This window comes from Lipotes vexillifer, unplaced genomic scaffold, assembly GCF_000442215.2.
Source record: "Lipotes vexillifer unplaced genomic scaffold, Lipotes_vexillifer_v1.1 scaffold1383, whole genome shotgun sequence".
In the NCBI taxonomy this organism is placed as follows: domain Eukaryota; kingdom Metazoa; phylum Chordata; class Mammalia; order Artiodactyla; family Lipotidae; genus Lipotes; species Lipotes vexillifer.
In genome coordinates, this window is record NW_006797683.1 from 312,205 (window position 1) to 328,033 (window position 15,829).

General features: G+C 37.0%; 1 protein-coding gene across 1 annotated transcript in view; it reads right to left on the bottom strand.

The window, feature by feature from the left end:
- The window catches only part of ADAM9 (ADAM metallopeptidase domain 9), a 103,931-nt gene that overhangs the window by 19,680 nt on the left and 68,422 nt on the right, over positions 1-15,829 (bottom strand). Inside the window, exon 16 of the mRNA XM_007469771.1 lies at positions 13,524-13,707. Within this exon, the coding sequence (XP_007469833.1) occupies positions 13,524-13,707 (184 nt within the window). The remainder of the gene's footprint in view (positions 1-13,523; positions 13,708-15,829) is intronic.

A 15,829-nucleotide genomic window follows, 5' to 3' on the forward strand; every position in this document is an offset into this window, starting at 1 on the left:
AAAAAAAAAAAAAAAAAAAAAAAAAAAGCATTTGATAACATTTGACACTCATGTTAATTTTTAAAATTCTTTCCAAAATAAGAATAAAAGGATACTTTGTTGACAAGACAAAACCTGTCTTCCAATATCATGACTAATTATGAAACTAATTCATGCAAATATACAGACATTCTTTTTAAGAGACAAAATTGAAATGATTCCATGATATTTTAATTTTTTATGGCAAAACAAATGACAAACTGTAAAAAAATATTTACAACAGACATAACTATCAGTTAATATTCTTTATATATGAGGAGCCTGTAAAAACAATAACAAAGATAGCCCAACAGAAAAACAGAAAGATATGAATATGGACTTAGCAGAATAAATGCATATGAATATGAATATGGCCTGTAAGATTTCTGCTGAGAAATCCATTGATAGCCTTGTGCAGTTTCCTTTGTAAGTTCCAAGTTTCCGTTTTCTTGCTGCATTTTCTTTAATTCTTTTTCTTTAATTTTTGACAGATTTATTATAATGTGTCTTGAAGAAGATCTCTCAGTTGTGCTTGTTTGATGACCCATTTGCTTCACGAACTTGGATATCCAATTCTCTCCTCAGCTTTGAGAAGTTCTCAGCCATCATTTCATTAAATGAGCTTTCTGCCCCCTTCTCCCTAGTTTCCTCTGGAACTCAATAATTCGCAAATTGCTTCTTTTGATGTTATGCCACAGATCACATCAGCTTCCTTCACGCTTTTTCATTCTTTTGTTATTCTTTTCCTCTGAATGGATCATTTCAAAGTTCCTATCTTCCAGCTCACAGATTCTTTCTTCTGCTTCATGCATTCTAAGGTTGATGCTCTCTATTATTTTTTTTTTCATTTCATCCATTATATTCTTCAGCTCCAGAATTTGTTTGGTTCTTTTTTTATGATTTCTATCTCTTTGTTAAACTTGTCATTTTTTCGTGTATTGCTTTCCTGATCTCATTAAATTGTCTTTTCTGTGTTCATTGAGCATCCTTCAAACAGCCATTTGAATTCTTTACTGGTACATTACAGATCATCATGTCTTTGGGATCGGTTACTGGAAGATTACTGTGATCCTTTGGTGTTGTCATCTTTCCTTGACTTTTCACGTTCCTGGAAGTTCTGCATTACTATCTTCACATCTGAAGTAGCAGTCAACTCCTCCAGGCTTTACTAACTACCTTTATGAGGGAAATACCTTCTTTCAGTCCTGCTAGGGATTCTGAGGCTTTCTCAGATGCTCTAGGACATGCCTGCTCCATACTTCTTGCTCCCTCTTAGGGAAGAATTCTTAAGCCTATTCTCTTCTCTCAATCCTGCAACATACCAAGCCAAGTGCTGACAACCCTCTCCAAAGCTGGAGCTCAAATCTGCATTCCCTCTCTGGCCAGCAGATTCTAGCTGGCCCTCTGCACATGCTCACTAGCTGTCTGCAAAAGCTCACTCTTGCACCACTGTTGGGAGGGCATGTAGAGTGCTGGCCACAGGGTGAAGGGTGTCTGGGTAAGGCATGCAGCAAGCTGGAGGTGCCTGTTGGCCACTTGGGGGGATCTGCAGGCAAAGCATCCCCAGCTGCTCATGGGTGGGCTTCTCGATGGAGTCCACCTCACAGTAGGATCTGCATTCCTTTACTAACCTCTGAGAGTCTTATGTGCTACTCTCCCAGCCTCTCCTCACCTCCCAGTCACTTAAAAGCCTGGGAATGTTATTCTCATGGAAGTTTCTCTACAAGGAAACAATGAAGAAGGGAATAAATATCCCTTGCCAACAATTAGGACAAAACACTGTTGATTTCAAAGCGAGTTACTAAGAGTGTATTTTCCTTCTTATATAGATTTTGTTTTTACTACAGCTAATACTTGTCTTTCTTCTTATACAACTGGCCTTTGTCATATCAGTATTCAATCTCTTCACCGAAAAAAAAAGAAAGTTCTCATGTCCTTTCCTCTTTCAAGTTCCCTCTTTCTCTAGAAACCTCCCTGCAGGGTCCACTTGCTCCAATCTATATTGATTACTCTCCTGGCCTGGTACATAGCTGCTATTTTAGAATTTCTCTTTGACGTTCTTCTGTGTCCTAGACTACAATTCTCTTTTTGGTTTACTTCCTCATTTGTTGGAACATTGTGTTAGATGATTTCCTAAGACAGGATAAATAAAGATAAATTTTCTGAAAAGAAAATTTGAAAAGATACATTGTTTAAAATGTTTTTATTGTGCCCTCTCACTTCATTGCTGCTTTGGCTGTGTATAGAATTCTAGGTTGAGAATCTTTAGGAAACATGAATGTGTTGCTCCCTTGGTTTCCAGATTTCAATTCTCAATCTCATCCCTTTATATGTGACCTTTGTTTGTTTTGGGGGGGCCGGGAGTTTGTCTCTGGAAGCTATTCTTCACAAGTACTCTGACACAAGTTCGCTTCTCTGTTTTCTTTCTCTAAATTAGAGATTTAAATTAGTTGCATTTTAAAATCTTTAGTTGATCCTTACAGGCTTTTATCTTCTCTCTCATTTTTCTGTTTCAGTCTTTTTGTTCAGCTTCCTCACAGAATTGTCCAAGTTTATATAACAATCCATCTATAGTTCAGTTATACATGCATGAAGGAGAACAGTATACCAGGGTTAGGACAGGGAGACAGACATCTCCTCGGAGGATGACCAAATAATATCAAAAATCTTATCTTCTCATCTCCAATCTGTTCCCAGGGGAACAGGCAACTGGTTGCTGATGCTTTGTTGACAAGATAGGAGAAGCAGACAGACAGAAGAGCTAGCCTCTACATTGGTAGAATAAATTTAAGTCCATTTTCAATACCATGCCTCCCTCCACCAACCCCTCTCAGCTATAACCACTGTTTCCAAATCACCAATCTGTTCAGGGTTCTGCCAGACTAAGATACAGGCTCTTTGTTCACACCCTATCAGTCTGCACTGTAAGTTGTAGGTCCCACTACTCAGTCAAACTATCAATACTTTCTCTCCTCTTTCAGTTTCAAAACGTGTTGAAGTTTTTATCTACTGATGAAATCTCATATACTTCACACTTTGGAATCTATTCCCTAATTTGTTCCTTTATATTTTGAGAGATATTGGCAAGGCGAACAGGATAAATGAATATTACAATCCACCATCTTTTACAGATTTTTTTTCCAATTCACATTTTCACTCTGAACTTCATAACTTGTAATAACTGACTGTGATGATTACTTTTATGTGTCCACCTATACGAGACAGAGGGCGCCAGGATCCATGGGTCCAGGAATGAAGGGGTGGAAGTGCAGTGGCACCACTTACTATTTCTCCTTGTGACTCACTAGCAAAATGTTTGCTTACTGCTCCCAGGACCTTATGCTCTGTTGGCCTAGAAGTCTTAGCTCTAGAGGGAGAAATGCTTCCATCAGGAGACACAACAGTGACGCCACTGAACTGGAAGTTAAGATTTCCAGTTAGTTCATGCCTCTGAATAAACAAAGAAGGGAGTTACTGTAGGCTGAGGTGACTGATCCTGACTCCCAAGGGGAAATTGGACTGCTACTCCACAATGGTAGTAAGGAAGAGTATGTCTGGAATACAGGAGATCCCTTAGGGCATTTCTTAGTATTATCATACCCTGTGATAAAGACCAATAGAAAACTACAACAACCCAACCCTGGCAGGACTACTAATAGCCCAGAACCTTCAGGAATGAAGGTTTAGGGCATCCTGCCAAGTAAAGAACCATAATCACCTGAGGTCCTTGCTGAAGGCAAAGAGAATACAGAATTAGTAGGGAAGAAGGTAGTTAAAAATAGCAGCTATAACTATATTACAAAAACAAAAACTATAATTATCATGAGTATTTCCTCCTTATTTTGTTATGATATGCTTGTGTGTATATGTGTATCAAATATCTTTTTCTTCTTTCCCTTAGTCCCTTAGGTAACTCACAATGTATTGACTTTAAGTATTGTTAACTTTACATCACAGGATTTAAGTTACAGGATATTAAGAGAAGTAAACAATGGCCAAAGATTTTATCTCCTCTTCGAAGTAGGATTTAGTGCATTTTCGGTTGTAAGCAGGATACAATGGTTGTATACAGTTCTACCCTGTTAGGCAGAATTATGACTGTGCTATTGTCTTCAAGACTGTTTTGAAGGTTGTTTTTGTCTTGGAGATTATGTATGGTTTAAGGAGATGCATATGGACACCAAGCTGACAAGGTGTGGACCTATGATGGTTAATTTCATGTATCAACTTGACTGGGCCACAGAGTGCCTAGATATTTGATCTAATATTATTCTAGATGTTTCTGTGGGATGTTTTTGGATGTGCTTAACACATACGTTGATCAAATGAGTAAAGCAGATTGTCCATATGTTGGTCTCGTCCAATCAGTTAATGGCCTGAATAAAATGAAAAGGCTGACCCTCCTCCAAATAAGAGAGAATTTCTCCTACCTGCCTGCCCTCTAGGTGGGACATTGGTTTTTTCCTGCCTCTGGACTCAAACCGAATCATAACTCTTTCTGGGACTCAAATCCGCTAGCCTTTGAACTGGAACTACACCATCAGCTCTTCTGGGTCTCCAACTTGCCCACTGAGGTCTTGGGATTTCTTATCTTCCATAATTGTGTAAGCTAATTCCTCATAAAAAGACTTATACACACACACACACACACACACACACACACACACACACACACACTTTTGGTTCTGTTTCTCTGGAGAACCCTGACCAATATTTCTTCCTTATGCCCAAACCGAGAATAAGCAACTCAAAACAACTGAAATGTACCAATGTTGAGGTAAACCAGACTTTAGCACACCGAGTACAATGCACGACTCAACAGCAAAAGCTACGCGGGCAATGAGGCAGGAATGATTATCCAACTTCAATTAACTAAAGTCCATTCTAGTGGCTGTCTGTTACAGACTCAATGATTGTGTTCCCCTCAAAATTCATATGTTGAGGCCCTAATCCACATGTGATGGTATCTGAAGATGTGTAATTAAGATTTGTTGAGGTCATGATGGTGAAGCCCTGGTCCAATGGGATTAGTGCCCTTATATGAAGAGACACTAGAAAGGAGATACTCATGTCTGTGCCTCATGAGATTCTGAACTGGTGCTACGTTCAGCTCCAGACCCTCAAGCCACAGTCAGGAAGCAGCCCAGCACGTCCAAGGACCTGGCTGGGGACATGCACATCCACGCCTCAAGAACTAGGCCTACAGACTTCAGTTTTGGCTGTGGAATCTGAAACAGCTCTGGGATTTCATTCCAGACAATCTCAGTCACAGTCCAGGGGTAGTCCTGCCCATCCAGGGACCCAATTAATGAACAGACAGCAGCCCTCTTAGGTACCTGATGAGAGCCCCACCTGTCTATGCAACTGGTAATAGGCCTGCTGTTTAAGGACCCAACTGTGGACCCTGAGGCAGACCCCTGTCCTGGGGCCACCTCCTGAAAAAGGAGGAAGTTCAATCCACCCAGGGACCAGTCAGCACCCATGCCCTACAAAGTCCGTGATAAAAAGTTCACCAACTGCAGGCCCTGTTGCACATCCAGAAACAGCTTTGTAACCAGCTCCAAACCAGGCAGACTGAGATCCCAGAGGTAATCCCATCAGTACACAGAACATACAGGAGGTGTTTACCAGCTGAAACCAGTCTGTAAAGACTGGTGCTCCTTCAAATGCACAGACACCAATGCAAGGCAACATGGAAGAATCAAGCAAATATGACAACACCAAAAGAAACTAATAAAGTTCCAATAAATGACCCCAAAGAATGAAGATCTATAGTTTGCCTGATAAAGAACTCAAAATAATCATCATTAAGGAACTGAATGAAATGTGAGAGAACACAGGTAGCCAACCCAGCAAAATCAGGAAAACGATGAATGAACATAATGAGAAGTTTACTAAAGAAATAGAAACCCTACAGAAGAATACAATGACAGAAATGAAAAATTCAGCAGAGACCTTCAACAACCAACTTAATCACCCAGGAGAAAGAATCAGTGAACTCAAAGACAGATCACTTGAAATTAGCCCATTAGAGAAACAAAAAGAAAAAAAGAATAAAAACCAGTGAAGAAAGCCAATGTGAATTACCGGACACCATCAAGGAAACAAACATTTGCATCATGGGAGCCCCAGAAAGAGAAGGAAGAAAGGGGCAGAAAGAAAATTTAAAGAATTAATAGCAGGGACTTCTTGGTGGTGCAGGGATTAAGAGTCCGCCTGCCAATGCAGGGGATGCAGGTTCGATCCCTGGTCCGGGAAGATCCCACATGCCGCGAAGTAACTAAGCCCATGTGCCACAACTACTGAGCTTTCACTCTAGAGCCTGTGAGCCACAACTACTGAGCCCACTCACCACAACTACTGAAGCCTGCATTCCTAGAGCCCATGCTCCACAGCAAGCCACCACAATGAGAAGCCCGCACACTGCAATGAAGAGTAGCCCCCACTCGCCACAACTAGAGAAAGCCTGCACACAGAAACGAAGACCCAATGCAGCCAGAAATTAAAAAAAAAAAAAAAAAGAATTAATAGAAAACTACTGAAACCTTGGGAGAATATGGACATTCAGGTACAGGAAGCTCACAGGACCCCAAACAAGGTCAACCCAAAGAAGATTGCTCTGAGACACATTATAATCAATAATCAAAATGTGAAAAGTTAAAAGAAGCAAGAGAAAAATGACTCATCACATATTAGGGAAATCCACCAGCAGCCCAGTATGGCTATCAGTGGATTTTTCTAAAGAAACCTTGCAAGCCAAGAGAGAGTGAGATGATATACTCAATGTACTGAGTGAAAAAAATTGCCAACCACGAGTACTAACCTGTCCTTCTGAAATGCAAAGTTAAAGACATTCCCAGACAAACAAAGCTAGAGGATTTCATCACCACTAGACCTGCCTTACAAGAAATGATAAAGAGACTTCTTCACGTTGAAATGAAAGGACATTAAGTAACAATATGAAAACATAAAAAACTATAAAACTCATTGGTAAAGGTAAATATATAGTCAAAATCAGAATATTCTAATACTGGAATGATGGTGTGTAAATCACTTTATCTCGAGTATAAAAGTTTAAAAAAGATCAAAAATAACTAAAGGTATAATATTGTTTTGGATATGTCTCCTCAGGGAAGGAAAACAAATGGAACTACAGCAAACTAAAAAGCTTTTGCATAGCAAAGGAAACTATCAACAAAATGAAAAGGTCATCTACAGAATGGGAGAGATATCTGCAAATGATATATCTGATAAGGGGTAAATTATCCAAAATACACACACACACACACACACACACACACACACACACACACAAAACTCATATAACAACATCCAAAAAACAAACCACCTGATTTAAAAATGAGAAGAGAATCCGAACAGACATTTTTCCAAAGAAGACATTCAGATGGCCAGCAGGCATCACATAAAAAGATGCTCAACATCACTAATCATCAGGGAAACGGGCAAATCAAAACCACAATGAGATATTACCTCACACCTGTCAGAATAGCTATTATCAAAAAGACAATAAATGACAAGTGTTGCCAAGGATGTGGAGAAAAAGAACTCCTGTGCACTGTTGGTGAGAATATAAATTGGTGCAGCTGCTATGGAAAACAATATGGAGGTCCCTCAAAAAATTAAAAATAGAACTATTATATGACCCAGAAGTTTCACTTCTGGGTAGTTTTACAAATAAAACAAAAACACTAATTTAAAAGGATATATGCACCCCTACGTTTGTATGCACACACACGCACGCATACACATGCATACAATGAAATATTACTCAGCCATAATAAGAATGTTTCAACAACGCGGATGGACCCAGAGGGTATTATGCGAAGTGGAATAACTCAGACAGAGAAAGACAAATACCATATGATTTTACTTATATGTGGCATCTAAAAACCAAAACAAATGAACAAACATAACAAAGTAGAAACAGAGTCACTGATAAAGAGAACAAATAGGTGGTTGCCAGAGGGGAAGAAGGTGGGGGAATGAGTGAAATACGTGAGGGAAATTAAGAGACACAAACTCCAAATGAGGCATGGGGATGAAATGTACAGCAAGGGGAATATAGTCAATAATAACATAATATCTTTGTATGGTGACAGTTGGTAACCAGAGTTATCATGCTGATAATTTCATAACAGTTGAAAATATTGCATCACCCTGTTGTGCGCTAGGAACTAACATAGTTTTGTAGGTCAACTATACTTCAAAACACAAACAGACAAACTCATAGAAAAAGAGATCAGATTTGTGGTTACCAGAGGTGGGGTTCGGGGGAGAGAGAACTGGATGAAGGGGGTCAAAAGGTAGAAATTCTAGTTATAAGATAAGTAAGTACTAGGGATGAATGTACAACACGATTAACGTAATGAACACTGCTGTGTGTTACATATGAAAGTTGTCACAAGAGTAAACCCTAAGAGTTCTCACCACAAGAAGAAAGTATTTCTTTCATTTTGTATCTATATGAGATGATGGACGTTCACTAAACTTACTGTGATAATCATTTCATGATGTATGTAAGTCAAACCATTATGCTGTACACCCTAAACATATACAGTGCTGTACGTCAATTATATCTCAATAAAAATGGAAGAAAAAATGATGAAAAAAATAACTATAGGTACAATAATTTGTTAATGGATGCACAATATAAAAAGATGTAAAGTATGACATCAATAGCATAAAATACAAGGAAAGGAGAAGTAAAAGTGTAGAGCTGTGTATACAATTGAAGGTAAGTTGTTATCAGCTTAAAATAGACTGTTATAGCTATAAAATATTTTATGTAAGCCTCATGGTAACCACAAAGGGAAAAAACTTAAACACAAAAGATAAAGAGAAAGGAATTAAAACATGCACTACAAAAAAAATAAATCACAAAAGAAGACAGAGAGGGGCAGAAGAACTAAAAAACAGTCAACAAACACTTAACAAACTGACAGGCAGTAGGTCTTTACCTATCAATAATTAAATACTTTAAACATAAATGAACTAAATTCCCATATCAAAAGACAGAAAGTGGTTGAATGGATTAAAAAATCAAGATCTAACAATATGTTGCCAACAAGAGACTCACTTTAGCTTTAAGGACATACATAGGTTGAAAGTAAAGAGATGGAAAAAGATATTCTATGCAAATGGTAACCAAAAGAGAGCAGAAGTAGCTACACTTAAATCACATATAATAGACTTTCAGTCAAAATCAATCACAAGAGACAAAGAAGGTCATTGCATAGTGATAAAGGGGCCAATTCATCAAGAGGATATAACAATTATAAGTATATATACACCCTACATTGGAGCATCTAATATTTAATGCAAATAATAACAGAACTAAAGGAAGAAATAGACAACAATACAATAATAGTATAGGGGACTTCAGTTTCAATATTGGATGGATGATCCAGACAGAAATGTAATAAGGAAACAGACCTGAAGAACACTACAGACCAAAATGGACCAAAAGACATAGACAGAACATTCCATGCAACAGCAGCAGAATACATATTTGGTATTCTGTATGTATCCATTCCACAAGATAAATCATATATGCTGAGCCACAGAGCAAGACTTAAGAAGACTGAAATCCCATCTGGTCTCTATCTTGACCACAGTGGTATAATTAGAAATCAGTAACAGAAAGAAAACTGAAAAATTCACAAAAATATGGAAATTAAACAACACATTCCCGAACAACCAATCCTGCCATTTGCAACAACATGGATGGAGCTTCAGGGCATTCAGACTAAGAGAAATAAGTCTGATAGAGAAAGAAAAATACCATATGATCTCACTTATATGTGGAATCTTTTAAAAAGCTGAACTCAGAAACAGAGAGTGGAAGGGTGGTTGCCAGGGGCCAGGGAAGGGGAGAAATGGGGAGTCACCGGTCAAAGGGTACAAACTTCCAGTTATAAGATGAACAAGTCCTGAGGATCTAATATTCAGCATGGTGATTACAGTGAACAATACTGTATTATATACTTGAAAGTTGGTAATAAGAGAATAAATCTTAAATGTTCTCACCACAAAAAAAAGTTCTATTTATGTGAGGTGACAGATGTGTTAACTAACCTTATTGCAGTAATTATTTCACAATATATATGTGTATCAAATCATCACATTGTGTACCTTAAACTTACACAATGCTACATATTGACTGTATCTCAATAAAGCTGGGCTTGGCGGGGGTGGGTGGAGAGGGGATCAACAAGGGAGAAGAAGAAATGAAAGATACAGGAAAAGAACTACAGGGACATTATCTCAGATTCTGGGTTCCAAAGCTCTTTATTTGATTCTGTGGTTTGAATCAGTAAATTTCCTGCTATGCTTTAATTCAGTTTTAGCTGAGTTTTTGTGAGATTTAAGAGTACTGACTATAATCCACAGAGTAAAATTTCATAAATTAAAAAAGCCTAAGTATACAGCTTCAGGAATATAAAAGTATATTCACCAGCACACAGAATCCAGGAATAAATCTACATTACCAGTGTTTGCTCCCGGAATGTAAAGACAATTTAATGTTGAGGAATTTATCAATATAACCCAGCACATTAATAAGTCAAAGGAAAATACGTAGTGATTATTAAAATAGCTGTTGAAAAAACTACTTATAAAATTTTTAATCTATTTGTTCTTTTATTCTTATTAATCACAACTAAAACAATTCTCCGTTAAATGAAAAATACTACCTACCCCAAGCCAATAGCCAAAATCATATATAACCTTGGAAGGCTAGATGCATTCCCAGTCAAGTTAGGGAGAAGACAAAGAAGTACACTATTATCATTATTATTTAAAATTATCCTGAAAGCTCTATCATTGCAATTACACAAGAAAATAAATCCAAATTGTAAGTATCAGAAAGGAAATCAACTTTCTATCATTTACAGATGATTGTTTACCTAGAAAATTTTAATACAATCAACAATAAAAATATGTGACACTAAGTATATGGCTGGTAACAAAATAAATATATACAAGTGAATATATTTTTCTGAATATCAATAATAGGCAGTAAAAATATAAACAAAACAGTTTCTCTTATCAATAAACACCAATTAGAAAATGTAACATAACAAATTAGAAAACATAATAAGAGGCTATTCACAATAACAATAAAAATATAAAATACCTAGGAATAAAACTAACAAAAAATAAAAAGGACCTTTATAATTAAATCTTTAAAATAAGACCCCCCAAAAAATCGAGAGACATACCATGTTCTTCTATGGGAAGACTGAATAATGTAAAGATGTCACTTTTCCCCATTACAAATTTATAAGTTTGATTTGATCCCAACCAAAATTCCAAAGCGCTTTTATTTAAAAACTTTTTTTTGCACCTTGACAAAATGATCTCAAGTTCATCTGGAATAATAAATGAATATTAATAGCCAAGAAAACTATGAAAAAAGAATGAGGGGGCATTTGTATGACCAGATAATAAAAATATATTATAAAACTGACAAAAACTAAAAGAAGGCAATACTGACACATGAGTATCAGACCAATCAGTGGACATTAAGAGAAAAAGCAGAAATCAAGCCCAAGTATATGTGAAAATTTAATAAGTAATTTAAATAAGATTTCAAATTAAAAGAGAGATTATAATTGAGGTGATGGCAAATAACAAACCATTCTGAAAATAAGTAACATTAGAAATCAGCATATAGTCATCATCTCTGAATGAATAAAATGAAAAAGGAAAAAAAGAAGAATGCCAACGTCATACTATGCACTCCATACTCCCCTGGATTAAAGAGTTAAGTATTTAAAAAAATTAAAAATCTACTAGAAAATAATGCTCTGATACTACACTAAGAAAGTCTTGTAAAACATGTAAGTAAAGTTGGAAACCATAAAGGAAAGGAATAATAGATGTGTTTACATAAAAATGTAAACGGCAAAAAAATACTAAAAACAAAAGGAAGAGGCAAGAAATAACTGGGCAAATATATTACACGTATTACATCTTATATGACATAAGTTAAAGTTCTTTAAAATCAATAAGAAAAACACATCAATTTTTCAATGAACATATAACATCGACAAGCAAATCACAAAAGAAGGAATAAATATATGGAGACAAAAAAATTCAACATCACTAATAATCGAGAAAGAGTAAAAAGAAAATTACCAAATGAAAGTTTAAAAACAACAGCACCTAATCCTGACTAGGATATAGAGTTAAAACATGTATTATTGAAAACTGCTTGGAAGATAAACTAATAAATACTTTTCTAAAGAGAAATTTGGCAAAACTGTATCTAAAACCTTAAAAGTACACACCCCCTTATAGTAATTTAACCTCAGAAAATAATCAGGATTTTGTGAAATTTTTTAGAAAGCCATTTACCTCAGCATTGTTTATAGTAACTGCAGCAGGCACAAGAATACCAGGGTCTTTTTGGTAAGAAGTGAGGGGCAACAGAATTGGAACTGAAAACCTGGTAGAAACTGAGGTAACTTGAGGGTCCCTCTGTCTTTTTCATGTGTCCCATGATCGATTGATTGTGTTCGCTCTCCCCTCCTCTTTTCTCCCATGAGTCGTTTTCTTCAACTTGTTCAACCATCCTGCTCCCTCCGTCTCCTGTGCATATAGCTGAAGCTCACCATAACCCTTCTAGCCCTCCTCCTACATCGTGCTATCTCTCAAAGAATTCGTAGTTTCAGCGCTACTCTTAACTACTTTTCTTTACTTATATATTCCCCCCCAAAAAAGGAATTAGGCCTAGCTCCTCTCATCCGGGACCGCTGGTAGTAAGTCAGCAGCTAACTCTTGGCTCACACTGGATCCAAACAGCTGTGGCCAGGGTAGCAGGATGCATGGGCAGGACAAGCGCTATGACATTTCTAGTACAAAGACACAGATGCATGCACACATACACGCATACACACACACACACACAGACACACACACACACACTCACACAAAATCCTGGAAATCCCAGTAATAGCAGCCTGGCTAATAAATTACAGCACATTGATGGGGAGGCGGGGATATGCCCAGTACATTACAACATAGAAAACACAGGTTATAATATATGACCCCAATGAAGAAATCGGGATAATAGAATTATAATTGTTCTTTTTTTTTTTAATGGATGCAGAAGTTTCTTTAATGAAGTTGTGGAAATTATCCAATGAGATGCAGATAATGAATACTCTAATCTAAGCAGATCCAGTGACCATGATGAAAACTGATCATTTCTGAAGTTAAAAAAAGCATTATATGAAACTAACACAGCATTGTAAATCAACTATACTGCAATAAAAAATTTTTTAAAAAAAGAAAGCATTATATGGTTATAAATCATCAGGAGGTATAGCTGTTCTTATTTTTATTCTTGGTAGCTTTCTATTTTCCCAAATCTCTACAATAAACAGAGATTTCTTTTATACCCAGAAAAGAACCACTAGCTTTATATAATGATTTTTTTAATTTTTAAAATTTTACTTTGTTTTAGAAAACATTATGATTACCTTTCCAACGCCACATCTGGTGCCTTCATTCACCATGCCAGGATCGGGAACATCTGACCCAAGCTGGAAATCCACACCCCAACATTTGGTGCCTCTCCCAGGAGTCTGAATAATAGCAGGCACAATTCCAAATACAGGCATTTCTTGTACATTCTCACATTGAAGCTTTCCACACAAAGCATTCCTGGAAAGATAAATAATGCAAACTACAATGCATCCAGTGTAGATACAAAAGAAAAATTATATATATTTTTGTATATAGGCAGGGAGTTTATTGCTGTTTAGCTAAAGGGAATCTCAACAGAAAAAGTGTGTGAAAGAAACAGAGATCAAAGTAGCTCTCTTTAAATATGGCAGAGAAGAGGTAAGTGGATGCAAAGATGCAAATTAGTAGGGTACCAGGGGGTGTGGATGCTGACACGTAATAATCTCTCTTCACTACCTGCCTAGGGCTCAAAAAAGTCTAACTAATAAAGTTGTTTTTAAATGTGATATAATTTTATAAATGATTTTACACAGAAAAACATAGAACTATACCAAAATTCAATTCTGTCTTCTTACAGAGTTATAGTAAAGAGAAACCTAGATTTTGTAATGTTAAATAAGTAAGACAGGACTCCACCTTTCTTCACTTGGCTAACTCTTACTTAAAGACTCAATTCCTTAACTCATTAATTCACTAATTCAATTCACTAATTCAGTAACAACGCTATGAAGACTTCCCTGACTACAATTCCTATTACAAGGCCGTGTGAGTTAAATGTCCTTCCTATAGCCCTTCAGGATACAATAAGTATCCTTAACATCAACTCTTATGATGCTGTATTGAAATTTCCTATTAAATTGATTGTCTTTGTCTTTTTTTTTTTTTTTTTTTTTTTTTTGGCTGCGTTGGGTCTTCGTTGCTGCGTGCGGGCTTTCTCTAGATGTGGCAAGCGGGAGCTACTCTTCGTTGCAGTGCACGGGCTTCTCACTGCGGTGGCTTCTCTTGTTGCGGAGCACGGGCTCTAGGCGCACGGCTTCAGTAGTTGTGGCACGCGGGCTCAGTAGTTGTGCCGCACGGGCTTAGTTGCTCTGCGGCATGTGGGATCTTCCCGGACCAGGGCTCGAACCCGTGTCCCCTGCATTAGCAGGCGGATTCTTAACCACTGTGCCATGAGGGAAGTCCTAATTGATTGTCTTTTGATCCAAGCACCTACCCTATTCTTAAATCTCTCCTATGCTATCACTGCCAAGTCATTATAGGATATTGTCTTCCAATTCCTCTAATTCATCACCTCCAAAATATTCTCATACCAGCTATCATATCTTTTACTTCTTGAGTTAAAATCTTTCTCCCTGTAACTTTTCCTCACTGGTCCCAGATCTTCGACATGAGACCACACAGATAATGTCTTTTCCTTCCTCCACATGGCAGCTCTTTAGGACAATTATCACGTAGGTCCTAATTACTTACTTCACAGGACAATAGTCTACAATCATTTCTCATGCAACAAGGAAGCTCCCCTCTAAATATGTTCTAGTTTTTCTCACTCCCTCTTGAAGCACAGTGCTCGGAGTAAAATATGAAATTTCAGTTACAGCCTGACAAGCAAAGAACAAGATGAACTGTCATTTCCTTTATTCTAGATACTGTACTTCTATGAAGCCCAGGATGACAGTAGCTCTTATGGTAACTACATTACATTATTGATGTCCTTGAATTTATCCTCAGCTAACACCCATATTTACTTTTTGCACATGCTGCTATTAAGCCTCCTCTTCCTTCCATCCTTCACTTAAGAGTTAGTTATTTTGTCCCATCTTTACATTTATCCTTATGTCACCATTTATTCACTAGGTAACCTGAGTAAAGTGCTTAAACTTTCTTAAGTTCAGTTTCTTCATCTGAAAAACAAGACCTAAATAATGATGCCTATCTCACATAATTAGTTGAAATTAGATATGAAAACCTCTAAAACAAAGCATAGAAGAAAGCAGATCTCAGTTAGCATCTACTGGAACCTACCAAAATTCATGCTGCTATGATATACTTAATGTCTCATGTATAGTCTTAGTGACATATTAAGAAGTAAAAGGAAAATACTCTTAACATACTAAAAGAAAACTGTCACAAATCATTAAAAGGATAGTCACTTCAACAGAAAAAGATTAGCAAAGATGCAAATAGGCAATTCACAAAATAAGAAATGCAAACAGCCTACAAAGCTAAGAGATGTTCATTGTTATAGTAATAACAATTATATTGCAAGCACCAATAGAATAACTGCTTCAGGCAAGGATCATCAATGCACGCTTAAACCATG